Source organism: Osmia lignaria, chromosome 16 (genome assembly GCF_051020975.1).
Source record: "Osmia lignaria lignaria isolate PbOS001 chromosome 16, iyOsmLign1, whole genome shotgun sequence".
Lineage (NCBI taxonomy): Eukaryota > Metazoa > Arthropoda > Insecta > Hymenoptera > Megachilidae > Osmia > Osmia lignaria.
Window position 1 is genome coordinate 5,097,677 of NC_135047.1, and position 25,151 is coordinate 5,122,827.

A 25,151-nucleotide genomic window follows, 5' to 3' on the forward strand; every position below is an offset into this window, starting at 1 on the left:
AACAGACTTTTATCAACGGTGGTAACGAGGTTCTATTTTCACTAGATCCTCGGTTACCGGTACTCGTCCGCATCATGATTGCGTACGAGAATGATGTTCTTAAGAGCGATATCGATGACGACCATGTCGAGTACGCTGCTAACAGTGACGAGTATCCTAAAATAAACAGTATTATCGTCTTCTTTCACTCGACACTTGACAATAATCAACTTCTATAAAATTACCCTGAGTCCAGCCCCGAGAAAATCGTTCGGAGTGCTAGTTAACTTCGAGATCACTATCGGCTTGGTCATCCTGGTCACTTTCTTCCTCTTCATCCTCTTCCTCGGAATAATACTGCGAGGGTGGCGATAAAACATCTTCCGAAAGTGAAGTGTGAGAAGATGAAGGTGGTCGAGAGCCTTCTAATTTTATGTCCAGGTCTTCCATCGAAGTACTTGGTCCAGGAATGGTCACTGGGATGAATTTTTCCAAATCACCGGATGCTAGTTCTAGTACAAAACAATAAAAAGTATGTTTAAAAAAATGATTAAATATCTAAACATAATTTATCAATAATACGCACGTTCCACATATTTTTCCAGAGATTTTGGAACCATTAATTTAGCTTTTCGCAAATTTTCCTCAGTGCATTCACCTTTTTCTAAACCTAATTAGAAATAATTATTTCTGATTAGTTAATCGATATCAGAGATGAATTAGATAATAGCTAACAAATCGTTTACCGAAAGCTAAACCCATTTGTTTTAAAACTTCAATATCGTCATGAATTTCGAACTTATCGTTAAAATTGAACAGGTACTCGGTTCTAAAATAAACAAGTTACATTATTGTTATCTCAAATTAAAATATTAATAAAAATAGAAGTTATTTAGTATCATACTTGTCATTCGAAATGCTGCAATCTATTACAGTCTTTTTGCTAGTATTCACAATCAGGAATGGCAGCTGTATGGCAGAATTTGGTTTTGGTGGGCCACGCAGACTCTCATTGACACGATTACGTTCCACCAGATTTTTAAAAGAGATATGCGAGAGAATCAATTGATGTAATTGTTGCGTTTTCGCTTTGATTCTCTCGATCTTTTTCTTTTTATCTTTTTCAAGTGCCAAACATTCCTGAAGAGAATTAGTTGGCAAACCTAACCACCTAATTTCCTTTTTCTCTTTTGAAATAATATTCATCGCCATTAAAACATTCAGAGCATCGTAAACGCGTCTTCTAATGTTTTTTTGATCATATTGCTATAAGCAAAAAATATTATTCATGTTTATTTATGTATTGTTCAAAAAAATAAGATAAATAGGAGGAGAAATATACCTGATCTGTTAAAGAATTTATATGAGCAGGATTAGTGAATTCTCCAACAAGCTCATCTGCAACTTCGTTGTACGACGTAGTTCCCTTCTTTTTAACTTTTTCGCAAACTTTCATTGAAAAATGACGTAATCCCTTACCTACTTTCTCTGTTTTTCTTCGTTTACTATAAATAAATCAAAATTTGTGACTTATTCAAAAGTTTTTACAAACATGTAACTAACAGGTTAGAAATACCAAACATTGCTTATACATTGTAATAAACGAAAAAAAAAAAAATATTCGATATAAGCATAAAAATGAGATAGGTTATTTACTCTGGTACAAAATCGCCGCCCTCGACATCCTGTCTTTTCCTAGAACCACTGTGATCTAATATTGGACTGATATATGTTTTTCCACTTGCATCTTTCACCAGTTGTTGATTACCAGATTGTTGTTGCTGTTGCTGTTGTTGTTGAGACACTATTGCCTGTTTTATATCGCTCTGAAAAGAAAGAACAAAAGAAGCAAACAATGTAATAATGTTTAATTTTCATCATATATAACTAAAGAAAAAAGTTGTTCATACAAGCTTTACCATTTGTGCAGATGTTAACTGTATAGTCTTAGTCAATACAGGTTCACCAGCTTTTGTTGTTGCTAACTTTGTATTCTGTAATGGTATTGTAACCAATCCTAGGATAATAACAAAAAAGTAAAAATGTAGACATAGATTACATTTCAAGCAATTGCTGATAAGAGACTACATTGGTACAAGAAACATTTACAAAATTAAATATACAATAACCATATATAAAAAGAGGAACTTAAGTTACTCACTTTGGCCAGGAGTTGAAGGACTCTGCAAACTGATAGTTTTAAGAACTTGTGCGTTAGATGACAAAACCTAAAGAAAATAAAGTTACATTATTAAATTTATTGTTAACATATGAAATTATATCTGTAACTATTTTACTTTACCTGAGATTCTTGGCTCGGAGTCTTAAAGACCTTAAGGCCACCTGCATTTGTTGTACTGACAATACCTCCCAATGCCTTATTGGCTGTACTTTGCACTACCTTTATTACTTGTGGATGACCTAAAACAATTGCAAATTTGCTAGTATTTTATGAATAATTAAAGAAAAATAAGTTTGGCAAAGTAGGAAATAAAAAATACATTAGTTTTATCAAAATATTTAATCAATTTTAACAAGGTATGAGTAATAACTACAAATCAACCAAAACTAATTCTTACATTATGAAAGATTTTTAAATCACTCCTCTTATCATTATAAAACTGATTCACTAATGAAATATACATATGTACTTATATATCATTGAAATTATATTAAACATTAATATATTAAATGTATTGACCTTCTTGAATTCTTGTAATTTAGCTAAACTCAAATATCAGTTCAAATAGGGTCTCTATATTTAAATGAAAACATTAGGAAGTCAGAGTAACCCATTCGACTGAACAACCAAGAGAAGCAAGTATGTAACTTTCCCAAGGGAAATACATCAGAATAACTTCAAAAGAAGTTAGATTCATTCATCTTATAATAGGGGGGGAAATAAAAACTTATCTACTTCAATGCAATATAGATATTTATTCTAGAAAAACACGATACAAAAGCAAAATGAATATAAGGAAAGAAAGGAGTTAATAGGAACTTACAATTGAAGGGAATCATATAAAAAGTAAGAGGAAAATGAGCTGAAGTCGAGGAAAGCAATAACAATAGTGGAACTAAGCGATCTCGATGGAATCTGAAGAAAATTGAGAGTATCTTCGAAGTGAGGCATGCTGATAATTGGCGCGCACTCGGCATACTCACCATTCGCGTCATGTATGAGAAAGTTCATCGTTTTGTTTTGTTGCGTCATCCTCGAGGTTAGAATTCCGTCCCGGCGTCACTGACGATCACGACGATCGACCGAATGCCGAGTGAAAATAAAAAGATCATAGGTACACTCGCTAATCTTGGCTCGGTCTATCACCAAAATGGCGACTATGATATAGAACCATTTAAGATCAGAATTCAACGATATACGGATTATACAATGTTTTGTTTGACGCACGAAAGTAAAAGTTAGCTATTTCTTTATCCTACTAAAGCAAGCATTTCCTTAGAATGCTTGTCTGCAAACAAAAATATCGCACGAAAATCTAGCTTCCGCGTGCACAGTACAGAATAGAGACGAGCTTGGCGGCACGACAAAGTTAAACAGCTGATTGGTTACTTTTTCAGTCACGTGGCTCCTCCTGTTCCACGTTTATGGGCACAGTATCTGCACGAAAAACCTGTCTCTAGTAATCAAAACGATGAAGATTGTTATCGGGACTTTTATTCGGAGTTGGTAAAACTTACCCGAATTTTATCCAATAATAAATTTGCTTTTAAAAAAAAACGAATAAAAAACGAATACTGCGTCTTAAATAACTTTCAAATCCATTAACATGATAATGAATAGACAACACGTGAATTTAATTTAAATGTCGTATTCTCTTCTAATTTCAATATGGTTCCTATGACAATATAAGATATTCCCAAATAACGATTTTTTTTTAGCAAATTTGAAGAGAAAACCTCAACTTGACGTTAAGTTTTTAATCGAAAATGAATAATCTGTTTCTTAAATTCAAATTAAGGTTTATTCCGTATTGAAATCAATGAAACTTTTCGTGATTTATATAAAATGAGTATTATCGAACATGTTGATGTTTTCGCGCCATAATTCAATATATGATATATCGGATGCACAGTAACCCGAAGGATATTCTTGATGTTTTTAGGCATTCGAAATAACAAAGTAGTTCAAAATAATATTAGACAAGATCATTTTGAATTTCAACGTATGTACTTAATTGACTTAGCTTTTCAAAAGAAATCAATTAAATTTGAATATAAAGAAAGAAAAATATAAAAATTACTTCGTTCAAATGGCAGGAATAACATTTTAATTAAGCGAATTGAAACGCGATTTTATTTTCAACCTATTCCAATTGGTTGAAGGAAAAGTTTCTAGATAGTCAAGACCAATAATGTTTTTGCAGATTCAGTATTAGTCGTGAAAGAATTTTGATAAGAGACGTCACAGAATCGTACAATTAGTCAAAAGTTTTTAAAGATAAATAATTTATTGCTAGCGTTCATTAAAAAAAGCTATATCGCATTGCGTAGAATTGGTATCCGTTATTGATAGAAGTGTCATAATTGTATAAATTGTGTTTTTAATACGTATTACTGAATTGAAAAGTAGTTGCCTTATATGTGCGCTTTTAAAAGAATAGCATAGGATACTTCGAACCGAGGCTGAGGGTTCGTTCAGGGTCTGACTGAATGGTAAGATTATTTTAAGGCTCGCGAGGTGATTGAAAGGCACAGGTTAAACGTTTACTATCTTGTTCGACGAACTCGCATCGTTGCAAGTCGCAACTTGACTTCTTCTTGTTTCTTTAATTCGTTGAATTTTTATCTTGTATTATTTATTTTTTCGATAAAAACGTATGAATCATGTCGCATTGTTGATTTCTTTTTTTTTTCTTTTCACCTGAATCTCTTTATCGTCATTATATCGTTGATCAACTTGATATACGACCTCCATTTTTGTTGCAACTATTTCATTCGGCATATTTCTCACAGTATTGCTCGATTCATTTATTTCTTCTTACCATTTTTCAATCTTCCAATTATAACTGTTCGAGATGTATAATTTTTAGGTTAAATTAAATATGTACTTTCTAAGGAAATAAAAAGAGCAAATGCTAATTAATATATATATAAAATCATGTTTGATGATAGTAGGTCGTAGGCTGCAACAAATTTGACATTTACATCTACAGATATAACCTGAAGGAACTTATTAGCATCATCGACTGCAGACCTTTAATATATGAAACATTTCAACATATATTCAATAATAAACCTATTAGATGTTTTAAATATAGAAAGTTTTAAAAATAATGGTTAATTCGAAGTTTGAAGTACATGTCATTATGAATTAAATCATCATTTCTAGATTTAGTGTAACTTTTTGTTTATTTCTTATCTATTAATTTAATTTAATTTTGTTAAATATATCTAAAAAAAAATGTTAAATAAACTTACTAAATTCTTTTTGTTATATATATAATAATTTGTGAAATTTGTCATATATAGTTTACATGTTTGCAAATACTTGTATTGAATAACAAATAAATCTAACTTATTTTTCATTGTTTCCATATATTCTACAAGGTCTGTAAATTGTGAAAAACATGCCTCTGTTCGGAAAGTCTCAAAAGAGTCCGGCGGAGGTGGTAAAAGCTCTTAAGGAAGCAGTAAATGCATTGGAGCTTGGTGATAAGAAGGTACAAAAGGTATGTTGTCCAACCCAATTTTGGTTTCTATGATGCAATACATTGATTTTTAGGCTCAAGAGGATGTCAGTAAAAATTTGGTACATATAAAAAATATGCTATATGGTACAGCTGAAACAGAGCCTCAAGCAGACATTGTTGTTGCCCAATTGGCACAAGAATTGTATAATAGTAATTTGTTGCTTCTACTTGTGCAAAATCTTAGTCGCATAGATTTTGAGGTATGTTTCAAGATATTAATTCAGAATACTATAATAAATTATCTTCAACAGTTTTTCATTAGCAGTAGTACAACAACACAAGTATGTACAAATATTTATATAACAGTAAAACATTTAATTTATAATAATCTATTTCAGTGGTAGTCAAAATAATGAATATATCCAAATTATTAACATACTAATTTTATATTAATTTTTGACCTCTTTAAAAATGTGCTTGCTATTTGTTAATAGGGAAAGAAAGATGTCGCTCAAGTATTTAATAATATATTACGAAGACAAATTGGAACTAGATCTCCAACAGTAGAATATATATGTACTAAGCCAGAAATATTATTTACTCTTATGTCTGGGTGAGTTTCTTAATTGTTGTGTTGTGTTACTTATTCTGCTTTTCTATAACCATTTGTTAACACTAGAATATTTTCAACTGAAAGTGTTAACATACTACAATTTTTAATCTATTGTACCTAATTACAGGTATGAACACCAAGACATTGCTTTAAATTGTGGCACTATGTTAAGAGAATGTGCAAGATACGAGGCCTTGGCAAAAATAATGATTTACTCGGACGACTTTTACAATTTTTTCAGATATGTTGAAGTATCAACATTCGACATAGCTTCCGACGCGTTTTCTACGTTCAAAGTAAGCGATGATAAGCGCATGATATATCGTTCTTAAAGTAAACCATACTCTTGGTGCATTCGGTACGTTGGTTTTTAGGAATTACTTACCAGGCATAAAATACTGAGCGCTGAGTTTTTAGAAATTAATTACGATAAAGTTTTCTCTCATTATCAAAGGTTATTGAATTCTGAAAACTATGTTACGCGACGACAGAGTTTGAAACTGCTAGGGGAGCTTTTACTCGATAGACATAATTTTACCGTATGTATAAACTTTTAATACTCCTTTAGAAATATATGCATATCTATATAAATACATATATATTTCTAAAACATGCTAATTTAACAATTTCTAAATTTCAGGTAATGACACGATATATTTCGAATCCAGATAATTTAAAATTGATGATGAACATGCTCAAAGAAAAATCGCGTAATATACAATTCGAGGCGTTTCATGTTTTTAAGGTAAATTTTATCATTTAGATAAAAATTTTGATTTTCACAGCAAATGTTATGTTATGTTTATCATTTTTTAGGTATTTGTGGCAAATCCAAATAAACCAAAACCGATCTTAGATATATTATTGCGCAATCAGGAAAAATTAATTGAATTCCTAACGCGCTTCCATACTGATCGTTTCGAAGACGAACAGTTCAACGACGAGAAGGCGTACCTTATTAAGCAGATAAAAGAACTTAAATCTGTACATGAGAATTAAGTCCAAAATACAAGTTATTGCTACAGCTATCGTTAACTACTACTATTGAAGTCTATTCAGCTGCTGTTGCTACTGTTACACCATCACAGTCACTAATGTAGCCAATTTACCATTATTTTCTTCCTCTCTTTCAGTCTTTACTCTCCCTTTCTTTCTCTTGTTATAGTTATCGTTGATCGATTCGTAATGATTCGATTATTATTAATTATTATTATTATTAATATTATTATTATTAATTATTATCGCTATTACTTTTATTTGCGAGTAGTTCTGTAAATAAAGTTTTCGTTTAATTATGTATTATTGTATATTTACAAAGATGATTGATATATTTCCACCTGATATCCATTAAAACAAATAGCATCAAAAGCAGAAAAATATTCCTTTTTGAAGTTAATGTTAATCTTTTAACACGTTTATACCATTTACCTAGAAGGTACTATTACACTTTACGTTAAATGATAAGATGATATAGTATTTCAGTTGAAAACTTATATCAATAAGGGCGCTTAATTATTATGCTTATCATTTTTCTGATAGAATATAATGAAATTTCAATTGTAAACAGCGTGTAGTAGGGAGTGTCACGTGGTATTCAACGACAGTAATATGATGGCTGATGGCCGTCAGCTTAGGCTAGTCAATGGCAACCAGTATTGGTTGGAAATTTTGACATTAACGTCAATATTATATTATTTAGCGAAATAATCGAATCTTCTCTTATAAACATACACTAATTTGGTGTTTCAGTGCAATCATAGAATCAAAAGATATGAATTTAAATGGAATTCATAAAAATTGAATCATATTTGTATCATGTAAATTTAATGAAGAACGAAATCACATGAAATTGTTCAGCTTTGTGATGATAGGTGATATCTTTTTCAGTGAAGAGTATGGAATAAAAGAAAATGTTCGTAAAAGACCCCTGTGGCATCGTGTGTATCATAGTTACGTACATCGCTGTCTTTTATGCGGATTACGTCGTTGTACGCTGGGTTATCTTGCATAGTTTACAAGACAGGTGCATTTAACAACTTTTTGTATCTATGCTCATGTTTGTTTGTAGTTTTCTATTTACTTTGTACGACATTTATTATGTATAAATTTATAATCATAACACTATGAATCAGTGTATTTCAATTTCTAAATAGCTTTTACATATTATATACACACTTATACCTTTAATGGAATGTTTTAGTCTTCATTATTGCACTTTTACTGTGAATAAAGAGACACAACTCAAGAAAACATATTTGCAATATTTATATAATGGTTAATAATTAATATTATTTTATATATTATTGTGTACAGTTTATGGGGTCCATTTCATGTAGTGGCTTTCAATACTGTAGTATTATTATTGATAATGTCACATTTGAAGGCAGTCTGCAGTGATCCTGGTGTTGTGCCACTACCACAGAGCCGTATGGATTTTTCTGATATTTATACAGATAATCCAGAAACAAAAATTGAATGTGATGAGAGAGACAATTGGACTGTTTGTACCGGATGTGAAACCTATAGACCACCTAAAGCACATCATTGTAGAATTTGTAAAAGATGTGTTAGGAGAATGGATCATCATTGTCCATGGTATGCTATAATTTATAGGCATATAAGTAATGTTTCCACTTTTGTAATTTCATCAAATTAAACTATCATTCATATTCTTATGGTTGTATTAATAATCAATTTTGATTTATTTTAGCCTTTTTTGATTTCTAGTCTTTGTGATTTATTTTTAGTTTAATAAAACACAGTTTTTAAATTTTAACATATTCTATGCAATATGAAATTCTTATGTTATATGTAAAAATCATTTCTTACATTCACTGTATCTCATTATATCCTCTCATTAAGAATGTTTTATAAATTTTATACAAACTAGTCTTCTTATATCTCTTTGTATATTGTGTTTTGGTATACTGTTTTTAACAATAAGTTTCTTTATAATGCTGCTGAAAGGATAAACAACTGTGTTGGAGAAAGAAATCAAAAGTACTTTATCCAATTTCTGGTGTATGTTGGAATATTGGCCATTTATGCACTAGGTTTGGTGATAACATCATGGATTGTAGAATGTTCCCAATGCAGTAATGATATTGCTGTTAAACAAAGTCGCATGTATGTGCACTTTATATCAATTTAAAAAAAAAGTTATTTTGATGTGGATTCGAAAATTTCCTTCTACAAAAAGAGATTAATCAAGAAGTTTTTTCTGCAGCTTACACTGTGTTATATTGGTTTTGGAATCAGCACTCTTTGGCATGTTTGTCGTTGCGATACTGGTAGATCAATTTCAAGGAATCCTGGGAGAAGAAAATACAGTGGAACGTGTGCAAAATAATCATCACTATAAAAGAAATAGTTCACGTACCTTGATATTACTTTCTGAAGTTTTTGGTAAAAGTCATCCAGTTCTGTGGATGCTTCCTTGCCAAAATGCACCAAGGTATACTTTCAGGAGAGATGCATACCTAATTGATCATGAGGTTTAAATGCATAAGTTATTGTATACTATTATATTTTAAAAAACAAATGCTTCTATCATGACTATTTGTCATAAAGAATTAAAAAATTACTTTTTGGTATAAGGTTTTGGAAAGCAAGATATTTATATATGTAACAAATATCGCCCGTAATATTATAAGATAATTATATTTTTTTCTTATTTAAAACTGGACTGTTTCTAGCATTTTTTTTAAGTTTTTTGATAAGACCATATTTTTCTTATAAATTATTTAAGTACAAAAAGAAAAGTAATGTAAGAAACATTATCTTGAAGTGCAAATTAATATAAGTTTCATATTATTACCATTGAATTGCAATATATAAAATTCATATAATGTAAGGTAAAGAATTAATATGTCGTTTGTTACTTGGATAGATCATTCCATTAAATTAAGTTCTTTCAGTTTAAATGTGCTTTCACTTAATACTCATACAATTGAATCAAATATTAGCAATTGTATAGAATGTAATATTACTGAACGTATATTTAATTAAATCTTAGTAAAACTTGTAAGAATGTGTATGTATAAAAAATTGTTCAATATATCTTCCATCTAATTTCATAACGTTTAAAACATTCGAAAAATTTCAATGTTTAGAATTGAATACTAATCTTTAATAATTTTTAAAGGCATTAGTATAATTTATTTGTATTAAAATTATGTAAAATACACAATTTTAAGTGTTATGTTGTTATTACGTTATATATATGTATATCGTGTTATTGTTTTTTGCGGTATTTATATGTTATCAAATTAATATATACGAAGATTTTCTATATCATAGGAAAGGAGTAAAATTCACGGAATCAAAATATTTTATTTAAAATGATAGAACTGAAATAATTTAAGTTTTTTATTTTGTTTATATAAAAAGATTATTGAAGATGAGATAAGTTTTATACAAGGTTTAAAGACAAGCAGCCATTAAACCAGCAACATTCTCAAAATCAATTTTCTCTGTAATATTTTTTGTTTTTATATTTTCATCTTGATTGGCAATAAAAATAATGGATTTACCTTCTTCTTTCCATCCATATTTTTTTACCCAATGTTTTAAGGTAGTATCTAAAATAAATCAATTAATTACTAAGTCTATGTTTGTAATGCTTAATAAGTACCTATTAAAAAATATAGATAATTATAAAATAAATTTAGTTTGTAAATTATTTGTTGAACCACCTTTAACATATCTACTTAATTTCAATATAAGTATTTTGTTAATTACCATCAACACCACCAAGAAGTTGTGCTAAGAGGCCTTTATCTATTGTTTGAAAAGTAATTCCTACTACATGACAAACAAATTTCCTTATTGAATCTTGAAATCCTACAATTCTGTCACAAACATCAGACATAGCACGGATTTTGTTCCATGCATGTTGAAAATCACACTGTTCTAAAATATCTCCTAAGTACATAATGTGACTAATTGGAGTTTCTAGCATCTGCAAAAGTAATATGTAATTCATACATTAATATTGCTAATAGCAATAATAAAATTGTAAAAAGTAGTTTAATAAATAAGTGACTTGCAATTCTTTCATTCAGGAGGCATTTACATAAAACAAAATCAGTGTGTGGAAGATTTGTTAGAGCCTTTAGCAGTATCTGACATGTAATATCCATGTTAAACCTATGTGGATTTAATTGATACAGCTTTAAAACTGCTAAATTTGCTTCTAAATCATATGCATTTTCCCTTGACTGTATTTCAACGTATTTTTCAAGAGTAGCTAAATGATCTGGATTATATCTGTAAAAAAATGTATGTTAATTAAATAATGTAAAAAGTTTTAGTTTGGTTACATGTTTGTCATCTGTACCTTTCAATGCCTTTTAACATTCCAGCTACGGTTTGACGCATTGCTTCAGCCATTGTGCTAAAGAAATTATTATTTCCTCAATAATAAATAAAGTAAATTATTTGGTTAATTTCCAAAATATTAATTCTTTAGGTTAGAAAATGTTCTGTTCACGCGGTGACATCAAAGAGGAGATATACCTAAACCTAAATACCTACTCTTTGGTGACAGTGTTTCACAAGCTTACCAAATTTAATACAATACTAATGCCAACCTTTACAAATCAATATTTTAGGGAAACAAACCTCAGTGCCATCTATTAAATTTCAATGATTCCAATTACACATAATATTCTACAACTAATTATTTAAAAAACATTGGAACTTAGTAGCAGCTAACAAGTAGCAGTGTTTCAAAATTTATAGATGAACCTTTCAGTTTGTCACAATTCTTTCTTACAAAGATAATGACAATAATTTCATATAATATCTATTTTAAACATAATCTTGCCTTTATAAATATATTATATTGTTTTATTTTGTAAAAAAATATTTGCTTCATAAAATTTTGTATGATGTTTTTATGTCTCTACTATTTTAATAGTACAGTATTTATAAAAAATAAATATCAATTACTGTAAGAAGAAACGATAGAATCATAATTAAAATCAGAATTTGTTTACTTGTATAAAAATTAATAAATATTGCTCTTTTACAGGATACTTTAATAAACCTTTGTTTGTATTATTGATAACTAAGTTAGAAAGGAAGGAATTTAATCGAATTACGATTAGGGTATCAGTTTCTTATAGGACATGACACGGAATAAAAGGATTTTAAGTAATTCCCCCCAAATCAAAGGTAGCTTGACTCGTAAAAAAAGATTTGACCCGCAAAGTAATTCTTAATGCGGTTCCCGCGCCACTTCCCGCACATCCTCTAGTCATTGGGGATGCTCCCCTCTGCCGTGCTGACCGTTAACGAGCAATCAAATCGCCTACGCTCAGGCGCAAGGTATAAAAATTAGATATAGTAAGTTTCCTGTTTCCTGAAAAAATTTCAACGATCCTAAAACCATTCGAATCATTTCTATCCGACTAAAAATTACTATTGAATTATTTAACTCTATCAATGATGAAAATTTCACGAATAACTTTTCTCCTACACATTTGTAGATTAATTACAAGGATTCTTTTTAAAGAAAACCCTTTTCTCTCTTTAGGTATGAGTTCCATTTCCTAGATCGCGAAGCAGTTTGCGCGTATACTAGCTGCTTTGGGATTTGTATGAGTTAATGTCGATCATCCTGATGATCTATATTACAGAGTGTACCCAGAACGGATGTAGCGATAGATCGGTGTCACGTGAACCCTCCGGATATACTAGCTTCCTAGTCTTGCTCACCTACTTTATCATGCTCTTCCATTTCGTCGGAAAGTACAGAAATTTGATTAACAAAAAGCCGCAAAGATCATTAAGGAGTAAATGTCGAATCCTAACAAAAATATTTTCAAACATTATCATTGGAAGCAATATGAACAATAGATATCTAGAGTAATAAAATCATGGTCAATTATAATATATGAAACTCTGCATATTCCTAAGATTAATCTTTCCAGTTAATTAATTCTTATTATTCTATCGGACATGATGATCACAAGTTACTGGACCAAAGGACGTAAGATCTACGCTCGGTGATCCGAACCGTAGGACCTGACAGAGTAGATCTACGTCCTTAGACATACGAATTAGCCAGGATTCAGGGATCCACCGAATTAAGACGTGGATTTGGAAAATCATCATCGGTGGATAAAGGAAAACAGAGAGGAGCAGAGATGTGTAGGAACGATGGACGATAAAGAGCACAGCTTCGTCGGGATAGCCGTCAACTTGATGATGATATACTGTTGCGATCTTGGTGACCCTCTTTCTCCTTGTTTTCCTCGTCCCCTCCTGCTCCTCGCGCGGCACGAGTGAGCGAGCTCGCGCGGAATAAACGCGTGACACCGATGTAAACGGCAAGGGTGGACCGGGGGAAAAAAAGGAAAAGGGGGATCCCCCGATTTCGTACCCCCGATATTTCAGCTAGTTCGACGTCGAAAGCGAACTCCCGATTCTAGTTCCGAACGGGCCGGCTGAGCATACGCATCTCCTCGGACGTGGATCGGGACAGGTCCGTAACAGATCGTCGAAATTTGACAGAAAATAAGCGAAAGAAATCGAAAACGTTCATGTAGATCGGGGGTAGTCATCGATGATCGCAACGCGGAACCGTCAGGATCGAGAGGACATACGTTAACTCTTGATCGCTGAATTTATATATCAAAGTGTGTCATCCTTCGATCTTCAACGATTCATGGAAATGTCGATTCGAGCCGCTGCGTGAAGGATCAAGGGTGTGCAGTGCAGTGCATACTTGATTTTTGATAAAAAAATAGTTTGGAGGTCAGCTTATTTCCCGCGCGACCCTGAGGAGGAACCATCGTGGTCAGAAGCTAGGATAGTGTCCTGGGATTGGTAGTCGGTTACAGTTAGGTTTGTATAAAATGAAAAATAAAAAGGAAATAAAATGCAAGGGATAACACGTGTTAGTATGTCTGATTATCTTGGAGAGAAACATTCGGTTAAATTGCGGATTTAGGGAGAGACTAATTAATAGGAAAGCAAGGAATTCAAGATCATAGCAATGTCGATTATGCGGAACAACGCATTCTCGGCTAATTAGAATATAGCTGTTTTTTATGAGCGTGGAAGAGGAAGAGGGAGCCAATAGATCGGCCGCGAAGGGGCCAGGAAAGGATGAGCCTTAGGGGAACGCGGGCTCGGATATTCATTACACGGTACCCCGGCCGGACATTCGTATTTAACTGTATCGCCTATTAGTTTTGCGTCTTAATTATTCCTTCGCAATTTTCACGCCGAATATTCTTAGCTATCTCACCATAGAAATTCATTAGACATTCAAAATAGTGTTATTATTGCAAAGCAAAAAGTAGTTCAACATTAAATTCAATGTTAGAATCTAGTTTCCATTCAGCTGGTATCCTTGAATTTCAAGGTGTAATAGCTTTCCGCAGATTTTCCACGCGACAAAGCCAAAATCGCATCCGGCCCCGAAGAAAAAGAACTCGGTCGAGCTCATTTTCTACAAATCACCTCCTAGAGAGGACCTTGAGGATAGAAAGATAAAGCCTGCGACGTGCTCTCGAAATTGAATAAATTATATCAAGTGTCGATATTGTCGATATTGTCAACAGAAACACTGTTATGTCTTCGCGGTAGTTCCGCGATAAGTGGAGGAACAGCTGAGAGAGAAGAAACTTTTACACGGCAAACGAGAGGAATTCAAAATGACAGTGGCATCGAGAGACCCTGAACTAGCGGATCCTGAAAATTCGGACAAAACCGCTTTGAATCTGACACCATCGTCGAACAAAAAGCCACTACCGGAACGTGGTACATGGAGCACCAAGCTAGACTTCATTCTAAGCGTGGTAATTTATCTATTCATTATACTTATACTAATGAAATATTAATTGAATAATTATTCGAAGGTTGGTCTGGCGATCGGCTTGGGAAACGTCTGGAGATTTCCCTACCTGTGTTACAAGAATGGCGGTGGTGCTTTTTTAATCCCCTACTTCTTGACCCTGGTACTAGCTGGAATTCCAATGTTTTTTATGGAGCTTGCCCTTGGACAGATGCTCACTGTTGGCGGCCTTGGGGTTTTCAAAATTGCACCCCTTTTTAAGGGTATCGGATATGCAGCTGCAGTTATGTCCTGTTGGATGAACGTTTATTATATTGTTATTCTTGCTTGGGCTATCTTCTACTTCTTCATGTCCATGCGTAGTGGTAAGTTATCTTAAACGAAGAAGGATGAGAGTATTGAATTAGACAATCATCATTTAAATTGCTTTACTTAACGCTATTTGAGACTTCCGGATGTAAACTGAGTCCATTAGAAACTTCTTCCAACATGGTACCTTGCTTCTTCAAGGGTTGAAGCGCCGAGAGTTTTGACCACCTGAAAAGTTGGTAAATGTTAGAAAGAAGTTCTGCTGTTAAATGTTAGAAAGCGTCAGTGTAATTGGGATAATTTTTTAGGGTGGGCCAGAATGCACATTTTTTAAGGGGTCAGACCCACCCTGGCCCCTACCTAATTACACTAATGTCAGAAAGTGTTGATACTATTCCTTCCCTCAGAACTGCCTTGGGGTAGCTGCAACAATTACTGGAATACGAAAAACTGCGTGAATCCTTACGACAGAGACTCATTGTTATGCTGGACCGAGGTTACCAGGCGTCACAACGTGGTTAAAATGTGTTCCGTCAACGACGTCAACATGACCATCACGGAGCTCACCGATCCTGTGAAAGAATTTTGGGAGTAAGTGAAAATCAAGGTTAAGGAAATAGTAAGGAACAATTCTGATCGCAACGAATATATTTTACAGGCGTCGAGCACTTCAGATCAGCGATGGTGTTGAACACATGGGAAGCATCCGTTGGGAATTGGCTGGTACTCTTCTTTTAGTTTGGATCCTCTGTTATTTTTGCATTTGGAAAGGTGTTAAGTGGACTGGAAAAGTAGTCTACTTCACCTCTCTGTTTCCTTACGTGTTACTGACCATCCTTTTGATTCGTGGCATCACTTTGCCCGGAGCCATCGAAGGCATCAGATTCTACATCAGTCCGAATCTTTCAAAATTAAAAGAATCAGAGGTAACTAGAATATTTTCTGGAAAAAGTCCCATCCTGACCCGTACCTAGTTATTCTAATATCTTTATTATTAAATGTTTCAGGTATGGATAGATGCAGTCACTCAAATTTTCTTCTCCTACGGATTGGGATTGGGCACTTTGGTAGCTCTCGGTAGTTACAATAAATTTACCAACAACGTTTACAAGGATGCTTTAATCGTATGCTCGGTGAACTCATCGACGAGTATGTTCGCCGGATTTGTCATATTTTCCGTGGTGGGTTTCATGGCCCACGAGCAACAGAAGCCTGTCGCGGAAGTGGCCGCTTCCGGTCCAGGGTTAGCTTTCTTAGCTTATCCATCAGCAGTTCTTCAACTTCCTGGAGCACCCCTTTGGTCTTGCCTCTTCTTCTTCATGCTTCTTCTTATCGGATTGGATTCACAGTTTTGTACCATGGAAGGGTTTATCACTGCCATGGTGAGTAACATCTGAAACAAAAATGATCGATGGAATTAATTTTGGAATGAATTTTTTCTAGGTTGACGAATGGCCACAACTGCTTCGCCGACGTAAAGAACTCTTCATCGCGATCGTGTGCGTGCTTTCTTATATCATTGGGTTATCCTGTATCTCCCAGGGTGGCATGTACGTCTTCCAAATCCTCGATTCGTATGCTGTTTCCGGTTTCTGTCTTCTGTTTCTAATTTTCTTCGAGTGCATCTCCATAAGCTGGGCATTCGGTGTTAATCGATTCTATGATGCTATCAGAGATATGATAGGATATTATCCTCTTATGTGGTGGAAACTTTGTTGGACTGTTACTACTCCAATGATTTGTGTGGTAAGTTGATACCATTTTTGTTTATAGTAACAGGTTTCAGGTAATTTTTCTCACGTCTATCGATGTTTTATTATTTCAATAGGGTGTCTTCATTTTCAACCTGGTGCAATGGACACCAGTGAAATATCTAGATTATGAGTATCCATGGTGGTCGCACGTGCTGGGTTGGATGACAGCCTTATCTTCTATGCTCTGTATACCAGGTTACATGCTTTATGCTTGGATGACAACTCCAGGAGATAGGTCTACGGTAAATCACCAATTTCTATCGTTGTTTCAAAGTTCAATAAATCTCACGATTAACAATTCCTCTTCGTTTCTTTATTTTCAGAAATTCAAACTGTTAGTACGAATAGAAGACGACGTAACAAGTCTACGAATGAAAATGGGACAGCCATCGGTCGAACTGACACCACTTTAACTGCCACGGATTTATTTCCTAATAAAAAGGACTTATCGTCCTAATCTTTTATTATTTTCTATCATTAATTTAACGAGCCATTCTTTTCTCTTTCTTGTTTTTTTTTTTTTGTAAAATTACCTTTCTCGTTGATTCGAAACGAACTTTTTATTGTGTTCCTGTTTGCGAAAAAACAAAAAACCATGTGTATTATTTAAACGAACTCTCTTAATTGTCTAGGAGATAGATTAGGCCTAGACTGTAGGTAGTAATTGATAGATTCTTATCGAACGGGAGCTCCCATAAAATAGAAGGCGGCTAAAAGTGTTCAGAAATCGCGCGTTTAGTATTATACTTTTAAGTATATTTAATAATTTACGTAAGTACAATTATTGGCGTACGCGAATAGTTCGTTAACAAAGTGAAAGGAAATAGAAGGAACGATCATTCTTGAGAATGATTTAAAAGATTTGCAACTTCCTATTCGATAGATAGAAACTATTCGCGTAAGCCCAAAAAATTTAGCTGCTAACTTACTCTAGCAATGGCTAACTTACTAGCAAATATCGGGCGTGTACCATAAACGAAAAGAAAAAAACTATTGCACTCCTTGAATTTAATTATTTAAGTACACGTATATTTACGCTGCCATAATTATTATATCCTATCGTTCGATCGATCGATAAGCCGAAATATTTTTTTCTTTTTTGTATGATTACAAAAATGTCTCGGTTTACGCGCGATTCTGCAGACGGTGTACGTGCAAATTATATTGTTAAGATGAAATTGTAGATTCGCGTAGACAAAGTATGACAGTAGGTTGCATTAACTAAGAAGAAAATATTGTTACTGATATCTATTGATCAATGAGTATTTAAATTATTGTATATTTAATTGGGAATTATCACAGTTAGCTATTGTAGTTATGTACACGACGTATGTTTTTTCTTCTAGAGAGAATAACTTCGATGTGAGAAACGACGAAAAATAGGAACAAAGAATCTGTACGTGAAATCTTTTTGGTAAATAAAGATAAGTACCAAAAGTCATCTTGTTAATTATTGATGCCAATGTAACCAATCCGTTAAGCTTTTATTTATCAATTGATAAACATTTGGTAGCTGTTAATTTGAATTAATGACAAATTTCAAGAATTTTTCAGTGTTTTCATCCCTTGTTTTCAGTGTTGGGAAAATTTAGGGAGAGCTGGGAGATCCAAGAGGAGCCAGGGAGGGCTAGGGAGAGCCTAGCTTAGAAGCTTCTGTATTTTAATCAATTACACACTTTTATAATACAAAATAAAATATTTTAAATAAACAAAGTATTTATTTGTATTCATTTGAAAGAAATGATTTTTTTTAATACAAAGATGGCAGCGTGGTTGATCTAACGGGTGTAACAGAAAAACTGGATTCTATGTGAGTGGTTTTCAGACGAGCAGGGAGGTGATGTTTTTTACGTGGAGTTGAAGAGCAATTACATTTCCAGTGGTGTAATTTTATGCTTTTTTACCAGTAGAAATCCGCGAGAAAATAAATTAGTATTGCTGTACTAATTATAGTAAATAAATAACATGATAGAAAAGAATGAAGAGAACACTGACAGTGATAACAATATTGTCAGGATAAGGCTAATAACTGACAAGAGAACAGTTTTAGAGAAACAATTTCTTCAGGTAATAATGTTTATAATTTTATCTATGTCTTATTTAACAGTCAAATGTTTATTTAACATTTATCTTAAGGTTATGTCTGTTGTACTGTTTTTCTTAGAATTACAATGATTTATGTACTTTTATTTCACTTATTTATTATGTGTAATTGATTTGAAGGTTCAAGAGGAAATTAAAATATGCTTTGCTCAACTGGCACAAACATTATATGCTAGAGAAAAACAGCTTTTGCGACAATCAGAAGCAATTTATAGACAGCAGATATCTTTGGCATTATCCAGCCAAGAAATTCTTCCTCCCTCTGTAGCAGTATTAGATGAAAAGAATGCTCTTGAAGAGCAGATTAAACAGTTTGGAAGAATAGAACTTAAAGGATCTAATTCAACAGCAATAACTAATTTAGAACCATATAAAATTGAAGAGTACCAAGATATTAGCAAAGATCATGTCTGTTTTGATAAGTCTATCAAAAACACAGAAATCATTTCTTCCAATACAAATACTGAATTTTCTTCCACAATGGAAAATAAAAATATGCAAAATACTTCCTGTGGATTGAGGACATCTAGTGTAACAAACTTAATAGGCAATTCCAGCCAAATTTTTAATTTTCAAGATAAGAATTCTCAAGAAGATCTTCATAATTCAAAAATGGATATAGAGTTTCAGAAGAATGACTTCAACCTTCAGGTTGTTGGCACAGATCAACAAGAAAATGAAACATGTAAAAATTCAACAAGAAATATTATAGAAGAACAACATAATTCTTATGGACACACAGAGCAAGTTCAGCAGTGGTTGGATCAAATACTTCTGGAAACAGAAATAGAACCAACCATTCATGAAGTTGAAAAATTACCTGAAATATCAGATACTTATATCTGTACAAAGCTTCAATTAGAAACATAAAAATTGTATCTAACTGAATTTACTCAACCCACCGTGTAATTTTTTACTTTGTATTTATTTTTAGTTATTACTGAGATAGAGAATACTTTTTTTTGAGATCATTCATTCATTGTAATTGAATCATTCATTCCCATACTCTTCTTCATTTCTTTTATTTATTTATACCTGTGGTAATTAATTATGAAATATTTTTTCATAATTAAGACCAATAGTACTACTAATGATTAAGTGTATTTATATTGATATGGTACTGAGAAGTTATTAACCATTATGACTTTAATTACAATATTTAAAACAAAAAGTGATAATTTAACTTTTTATTTACACATAATATGCATAAACAATGGTATCAAAATCATTTTAAACGCATTATATACTATTGTTCTTATAACATTACAATATTTAAAATTAATAAATATTCAGTAATTATTATTTTATAACTAATATTCTCATTTATAACTTGTATTCTTTTACTTACCAGTGAATAAAAGTTGTTTTTATTTATACACCTTTTTTTCATTTTGTTCTCACCTTTTATCGTTGCACAAAACAAAAATTTTAAAAACAGTCAACTATAAACAGGCTATTAGTAACTGGAAAAAAATATAATCAGTGTTATAATTGAATGGTAGGTAGTTCTATGCATATCCCTTAACCTTTTATTACTTCATACACTTCATACTTCATGCAACATTTTTGATTTTTTATGTACATCTACAAATTGCTATTTGTTTAGTAAATACCAACAAGTGCAATCTGAATCCAAGATATATTCAAAATCCGTGTTAAAGAAACATATATATGTGCGTATGTGTGTGGTTAAATTTATATCTAATTGTATTTCTAGATTTATTAAAGATTTAATTACTAACATATTTATACAGTAACTTATCTGTTGTATTGATTTTTGTTTATATTCGTTTGTAGTAAATCATTGGGTAAATTAGTTTGATTATTGACAGTTAGTAGAAAAAATAATTGAGCACCTTTGTATAGTTTATTAGTTACTAAACAATTAAATAAGTACAGATAACCACCACCTTTTGTATGTACAGACGCCAGCGTAGTAGTGTCAATTGGGAGTTTATGTCCAGCATCAGGATTTTGTTTTTCAGGAACCGACTTGTTAGCAAAAAATCTGCGACTAGGATCAAATCTGGGTCATAAGGGAGAAAATGGATTGTGAATATACCTCCCTTGATACCTCAGAATTATAGATTTAATCCATCATTTTAACGATACTTGGTAGAAGACCCAGTCTTCGAAGAAAGAGGGTACAAAAGCGCTATCTTTGGTAAACGTTACGGGTACACAGAGCTGTGACAGAACTTCTTCGTACATTTGTAATGATTGTGGACAAGATGCTCCATTACCCTTTAAACAGAAGTAAGGTATTGTTAAATATCAGTTCCAAAATTGAAATATAATATAGTCCAAATAAAGGTGTGCATAAGAATAGCTGAAACTGAATTATTTTTTACAATTAAAATATTTTTACACACATGAGTCATATATTTTCCTGTAGGCTTTAAAACTTTCATTGAAGAGTTTAAAATAAGTCTGATGAAATCCCATGCATCACCGTGTGGTGCAGTACTAATTGGTATATCTGTAAGATCACCAAACACATAATCAAACTGTCGACCTTCTTCAATCATGTGTGCCAAAGTCTTTGCACAATCTCCAACAATAATCTACAAAGTTTTAAATTGTTATTAAAAACTCTGCCGTTTCCTGTTTAACTGTTAAAACCAACAACTTTTCGTGAAATTTACCTCATAGTTTTCTCCCTTTCTTTTATCCAAGCAGTCTCCGCATATGCTTCTCATATGCTGACTGCAGGCTTTTATTACAATATCATCAATCTAAAACCGAAGAACTTCTTTTCAGTAAAAAGTGTAGTATATATTTTTATAACATACAATATAATGCATTATTTTATGTTTTTCAATAAATAATTTAACATACTTCTAACATAGTTACGCATTTTGGCTTCTCCTTTAACAATTCCCAAAGTAAGCCACCATCTCCTCCCCCTAAAATAACTATCTCTTTTCCGGTATAGCTCTCTTTTCCACGTTGCATTAGAGTTTCTGTATATATAAGATCTGCTTCAGAAATATCTAAAAATATAATTCATTTTAGAAGATTTTTTAAAAATCGTTTCGAAAATATAAAATCCTTTTACCCCTTACTTTGTAATTCATCAAGAACCAGTAGATTCCCTAGTGACTTTGAATGAACAATTTGCACTTTTTGGTAAGGCGAACGTGCCTCAAAGACCAATTTATCTATGTCATATTCGAGTAGTCTATCATCTTAAAAATAAAAAAAGGAATTTTGTCATAATGTTACAGAACTTAAAATTAAAATAACTGCATAAAGAAGCATTTAATAGACGCATGCGATGCAAAGCGCAAATTTGTAAAAATAATATAATTCCTTCTCACATCCAAAATAAGAATAGTAAGAAAAAAGTATAAAAGATATTGTATTATCTAAATCTAGGGTATTAGTTATCTATCAATTCTTATGTGTTCTTAATATATATAAATTGGATAAACAAAAAGGTATACATATAAAATATGAGTATGAACATGTAAAAATGATAAATTCCATAGAATTCAAAATAGTTAATCATCTGTAGTTATAGGTACTGCAACAAAAATGATAAAGCAAATAAGAAAAGAATGATTAAACTGGTGTCCATTGCTAAGATAAAAATGGTATTGTGAATAACTCAGACAATACTGAGATGACACATACATGGATTTAAAGACTGTTGCTGATACAGGTAAGTAATCGAGAGAATGAATCAAAGCAGATTTCGTTTACGACGCATGATAAGAATTGTGCGGATATAGCTTTCCGCTTATACCGTAAACAGAATAATAAATAAAAAAACTCACCGGCGGTAGGAAAGTATCTCTCAAAAGGTCCGCCGCGTTTAATCGGTGTAAGCGTATGCGAACGCGTAGAGGCTGCTGCCGCTTGCAACGCTGTCTCCAATTCTCTGGCCAACTAAAGGTGGCCGTGACAAGCGAACCGACGAATAAAAAAAAAACAGAAACTATCTGGTTAAACCAATCGTGACAACTCCCCCATTATTTTTTTTTTTTTTTACGTATGAATCAAGAGTCACTTTGAAATCCCTTTTGTCGCAAAAACTAAAAAGTAACACCGGGAAGAAGTAACAGACGCTGACCGGAAAAAAATTAACCGATCGGAGTTGTGGATGTCTTTTATAGTGCAACGAAAACAATTCGCATGATGGTAAAAGTGCTATAGATAACTAAGTATGGGGAACTAGTTGGGGAAGTGGTTTCTACCTGATAGTGTCAGATAGAGGTCATATATGGTTCCTCGCCTTACTGGTGGCAGGCGCTTGCTGCGTTGGCTGTTCAGAGCCATCGCAACGTCCGCTTCCAGGTATCGCCACTGCTACAAGGTCCTCTTTGTTACGCGTGTTTCTTCCGCATATAGTAAAATTTCTACTTATTTCTATAATAGTAATCATCAGATGATGATCTTTTTACAATACATTTATCTTGCAACTTTTTGACATCAAATATTTCTTACACGAAGATACGCGAATTGTTTAATAATGCATCAGTTCATTTTTAAATATATCTTTTCAAAAGGTATATTCTTTTCTTTTCATTGATTACTATGTAACAAGATGTACCTTGTAATGACCCCATGTTTTGAGATACAAAAGCTGACTTTGTCTTTGATAGCCATGAAAGGCAACTAAATATTGTGAAATTTGCAACTAGATATTGCAAAATGATTGTTATATCTTACATAAAGAACTTTACCTCAAAATCCAGAAGTGCCTCCTCATCATCTCTCTTGTAATATTCAATGTTAAGGGTGATCAAGCCTTCAGTATATCCTCGAACAGTGATCAAGCTACCTCTTGGGCCAGTATAGAGAATCAAAAGACTTCCATCAATACTTGACTCAGTTAATGGCTTTAAACCGTTAAAATGTTCTCCAAGGACATTGGCAATTGCTAATTTTAGATTTGAACGTTTCTCTACATCTACTATTACATTTGATGGAACTGTGAAGTCAAGAAGTACTGTGTGGGCAACCATTGTGATAAATCTGAAAGAATTATTACTATTTATTATATGTAGCATATTTACATAATTTAATGTTAAATATGAGTCGAATATTAATACCTGTTTATTAGTATAAAATTACAATAAGATTAAAGAATCCTTATTTATGCAATTCCTATACAAATCCTTAGTTAGCATAAAGATAAATTAGTTCGTAGAAAATTTCGTATCTAAGCTCTTCCTAAAAAATAAAAAAAAATATTGAGGTTATGTTACAACATACGCAAGGGTAAATAGGTTAAATCGACTTAAACCAATAGCACAATTAAAACAACGAAGTAATTAACCTTATAAAGAAATACATAAGTATGTCTTTATTTTTGTGTAAAAATTAATTTCAAGTTATCTTAGAACAACTAAAATTATGAAAACTCTATACTGTACGATTTTCTTGCTATAAACAACGTTAAAGCAATTATTTATTTATTTTCGAATTATATAATCAAAAATATAATTCCAATATAAGTGAATATTATACCCAAACTTTGATTAACATAAATTTTCATTAATGAAAAATATAAAAACTGTTTATACAATTATTTGATGTTCACTTGTTGTATGTATTAACTTAATAGTAAAAATGTATATAACATATAAACAAAAGTATAATAAAATATTTTTAATTTCATTTATATTAAAATGAAAGGATAATATTTGTTAAAATGTTTGTCACTTACTATATTACTGTAAACAATTACGAGTATTGTTAACGCATATTAGTTCGATTGGTTAATACTATGAATGAATACAGGAATTATACTCACAAATTAGAATATATAATTCTTGATTACAAGAATCTATAGTTCGTAAGATAAAAATGCTTTCGTGGCACAAGTCGTTGTGTTACACTTGTGTGCGTATCACTGCTACCAATTGTTTGGATGGAAAAAATTCCTAGATCATGTTGAAATCTGTACTTTCATGAATTATAAAAGTAAT

At 32.2% G+C, this 25,151-nt stretch overlaps 7 protein-coding genes across 15 annotated transcripts; 4 read left to right on the forward strand and 3 right to left on the reverse strand.

Moving 5' to 3' along the window:
- Window positions 1-14: 14 nt before the first annotated feature.
- Window positions 15-3,546, reverse strand: Dp (transcription factor Dp). Of its 2 annotated transcripts, none has more exons than XM_034316957.2 (11): window positions 3,145-3,546; window positions 2,282-2,400; window positions 2,141-2,207; window positions 1,890-1,996; window positions 1,636-1,805; window positions 1,322-1,484; window positions 884-1,245; window positions 726-808; window positions 566-649; window positions 225-491; window positions 15-156 (listed from the first exon to the last, which is right to left on the reverse strand). In XM_034316957.2, exons 1-10 carry the CDS (start codon window positions 3,191-3,193, stop codon window positions 259-261), a joined length of 1,437 nt encoding a protein of 478 aa, XP_034172848.1. In that variant the 5' UTR covers window positions 3,194-3,546; the 3' UTR covers window positions 15-156; window positions 225-258. The 2 variants fall into 2 exon arrangements, with proteins under 2 accessions (XP_034172848.1, XP_034172849.1); XM_034316958.2 differs by having other exon boundaries at window positions 1,899-1,996; window positions 3,145-3,220.
- Window positions 3,547-4,360: 814 nt separating this feature from the next.
- Window positions 4,361-7,542, forward strand: Mo25 (calcium binding protein Mo25). 3 transcript variants are annotated; one of them, XM_034316197.2, is made up of 8 exons: window positions 4,361-4,653; window positions 5,548-5,669; window positions 5,723-5,971; window positions 6,125-6,243; window positions 6,371-6,539; window positions 6,618-6,782; window positions 6,884-6,988; window positions 7,060-7,542. In XM_034316197.2, the coding sequence occupies exons 2-8, from the start codon at window positions 5,568-5,570 to the stop codon at window positions 7,240-7,242; spliced, it is 1,092 nt and encodes a 363-aa protein (XP_034172088.1). In that variant the 5' UTR covers window positions 4,361-4,653; window positions 5,548-5,567; the 3' UTR covers window positions 7,243-7,542. The 3 variants fall into 3 exon arrangements, with proteins under 3 accessions (XP_034172088.1, XP_034172091.1, XP_076548992.1); XM_034316200.2 differs by having other exon boundaries at window positions 4,362-4,653; window positions 5,723-5,890; XM_076692877.1 differs by lacking the exon at window positions 4,361-4,653 and adding an exon at window positions 4,668-4,695.
- A 131-nt stretch (window positions 7,543-7,673) lies between these two features.
- Window positions 7,674-9,743, forward strand: Dnz1 (DNZDHHC/NEW1 zinc finger protein 11). The gene is made up of 4 exons (XM_034316202.2): window positions 7,674-8,266; window positions 8,557-8,838; window positions 9,211-9,369; window positions 9,470-9,743. Exons 1-4 carry the CDS (start codon window positions 8,154-8,156, stop codon window positions 9,741-9,743), a joined length of 828 nt encoding a protein of 275 aa, XP_034172093.2. The 5' UTR covers window positions 7,674-8,153.
- Window positions 9,744-10,598: 855 nt separating this feature from the next.
- On the reverse strand, window positions 10,599-11,799 carry eIF3k (eukaryotic translation initiation factor 3 subunit K). Its single transcript, XM_034316203.2, has 4 exons — window positions 11,582-11,799; window positions 11,292-11,511; window positions 10,984-11,203; window positions 10,599-10,823 (listed from the first exon to the last, which is right to left on the reverse strand). Exons 1-4 carry the CDS (start codon window positions 11,632-11,634, stop codon window positions 10,666-10,668), a joined length of 651 nt encoding a protein of 216 aa, XP_034172094.1. The 5' UTR covers window positions 11,635-11,799; the 3' UTR covers window positions 10,599-10,665.
- Window positions 11,800-13,631: 1,832 nt separating this feature from the next.
- Window positions 13,632-17,577, forward strand: Gat-a (GABA neurotransmitter transporter-1A). 4 transcript variants are annotated; one of them, XM_076692876.1, is made up of 9 exons: window positions 13,632-14,094; window positions 14,637-15,053; window positions 15,114-15,414; window positions 15,766-15,949; window positions 16,017-16,284; window positions 16,366-16,740; window positions 16,802-17,104; window positions 17,187-17,354; window positions 17,436-17,577. In XM_076692876.1, the coding sequence occupies exons 2-9, from the start codon at window positions 14,910-14,912 to the stop codon at window positions 17,523-17,525; spliced, it is 1,833 nt and encodes a 610-aa protein (XP_076548991.1). In that variant the 5' UTR covers window positions 13,632-14,094; window positions 14,637-14,909; the 3' UTR covers window positions 17,526-17,577. The 4 variants fall into 4 exon arrangements, with proteins under 4 accessions (XP_076548991.1, XP_034172080.1, XP_034172082.1 ...); XM_034316189.2 differs by having other exon boundaries at window positions 14,817-15,053; XM_034316191.2 differs by having other exon boundaries at window positions 14,842-15,053.
- A 28-nt stretch (window positions 17,578-17,605) lies between these two features.
- Sms (spermine synthase) lies at window positions 17,606-25,104 on the reverse strand. Of its 3 annotated transcripts, none has more exons than XM_034316193.2 (9): window positions 24,977-25,104; window positions 24,273-24,393; window positions 23,904-24,195; window positions 22,995-23,106; window positions 22,281-22,403; window positions 22,054-22,208; window positions 21,861-21,950; window positions 21,588-21,779; window positions 17,606-21,459 (listed from the first exon to the last, which is right to left on the reverse strand). In XM_034316193.2, exons 3-9 carry the CDS (start codon window positions 24,183-24,185, stop codon window positions 21,313-21,315), a joined length of 1,101 nt encoding a protein of 366 aa, XP_034172084.1. In that variant the 5' UTR covers window positions 24,186-24,195; window positions 24,273-24,393; window positions 24,977-25,104; the 3' UTR covers window positions 17,606-21,312. The 3 variants fall into 3 exon arrangements, with proteins under 3 accessions (XP_034172084.1, XP_034172086.1, XP_034172087.1); XM_034316195.2 differs by having other exon boundaries at window positions 23,904-24,210; XM_034316196.2 differs by lacking the exon at window positions 24,273-24,393 and having other exon boundaries at window positions 24,977-25,072.
- LOC117600594 (uncharacterized) lies at window positions 19,039-20,591 on the forward strand. Its single transcript, XM_034316201.2, has 2 exons — window positions 19,039-19,179; window positions 19,336-20,591. The coding sequence occupies exons 1-2, from the start codon at window positions 19,078-19,080 to the stop codon at window positions 20,083-20,085; spliced, it is 852 nt and encodes a 283-aa protein (XP_034172092.1). The 5' UTR covers window positions 19,039-19,077; the 3' UTR covers window positions 20,086-20,591.
- Window positions 25,105-25,151: the final 47 nt, after the last annotated feature.

Bases quoted from the DNA above. Each gene is read 5' to 3' on its own strand.
- Mo25 (XM_034316197.2), top strand. From the start codon at position 5,568: ATGCCTCTGTTCGGAAAGTCTCAAAAGAGTCCGGCGGAGGTGGTAAAA. The intron at 5,670-5,722 runs GTATGTTGTCCA...ATTGATTTTTAG, and splicing joins GTGATAAGAAGGTACAAAAG to GCTCAAGAGGATGTCAGTAA. The intron at 6,244-6,370 runs GTGAGTTTCTTA...ACCTAATTACAG, and splicing joins TTATTTACTCTTATGTCTGG to GTATGAACACCAAGACATTG.
- Dp (XM_034316957.2), bottom strand. From the start codon at position 3,193: ATGACGCAACAAAACAAAACGATGAACTTTCTCATACATGACGCGAAT. The intron at 1,246-1,321 runs GTATATTTCTCC...TTTTGCTTATAG, and splicing joins TAAATTCTTTAACAGATCAG to CAATATGATCAAAAAAACAT. The intron at 809-883 runs GTATGATACTAA...TGTTTATTTTAG, and splicing joins TGCAGCATTTCGAATGACAA to AACCGAGTACCTGTTCAATT.
- eIF3k (XM_034316203.2), bottom strand. From the start codon at position 11,634: ATGGCTGAAGCAATGCGTCAAACCGTAGCTGGAATGTTAAAAGGCATT. The intron at 11,512-11,581 runs GTACAGATGACA...ATTTTTTTACAG, and splicing joins ATGTTAAAAGGCATTGAAAG to ATATAATCCAGATCATTTAG. The intron at 11,204-11,291 runs GCAAGTCACTTA...TTACTTTTGCAG, and splicing joins GCCTCCTGAATGAAAGAATT to ATGCTAGAAACTCCAATTAG.
- LOC117600594 (XM_034316201.2), top strand. From the start codon at position 19,078: ATGATAGAAAAGAATGAAGAGAACACTGACAGTGATAACAATATTGTC. The intron at 19,180-19,335 runs GTAATAATGTTT...ATTGATTTGAAG, and splicing joins TAGAGAAACAATTTCTTCAG to GTTCAAGAGGAAATTAAAAT.
- Gat-a (XM_076692876.1), top strand. From the start codon at position 14,910: ATGACAGTGGCATCGAGAGACCCTGAACTAGCGGATCCTGAAAATTCG. The intron at 15,054-15,113 runs GTAATTTATCTA...AATTATTCGAAG, and splicing joins TAGACTTCATTCTAAGCGTG to GTTGGTCTGGCGATCGGCTT. The intron at 16,741-16,801 runs GTGAGTAACATC...AATTTTTTCTAG, and splicing joins AAGGGTTTATCACTGCCATG to GTTGACGAATGGCCACAACT.
- Sms (XM_034316193.2), bottom strand. From the start codon at position 24,185: ATGGTTGCCCACACAGTACTTCTTGACTTCACAGTTCCATCAAATGTA. The intron at 23,107-23,903 runs GTAAAGTTCTTT...GGCCACCTTTAG, and splicing joins AGGCACTTCTGGATTTTGAG to TTGGCCAGAGAATTGGAGAC. The intron at 22,209-22,280 runs GTAAGGGGTAAA...TTATATTTTTAG, and splicing joins GGTTCTTGATGAATTACAAA to ATATTTCTGAAGCAGATCTT.
- Dnz1 (XM_034316202.2), top strand. From the start codon at position 8,154: ATGTTCGTAAAAGACCCCTGTGGCATCGTGTGTATCATAGTTACGTAC. The intron at 8,839-9,210 runs GTATGCTATAAT...TGCTGCTGAAAG, and splicing joins ATGGATCATCATTGTCCATG to GATAAACAACTGTGTTGGAG. The intron at 9,370-9,469 runs GTATGTGCACTT...TTTTTTCTGCAG, and splicing joins GCTGTTAAACAAAGTCGCAT to CTTACACTGTGTTATATTGG.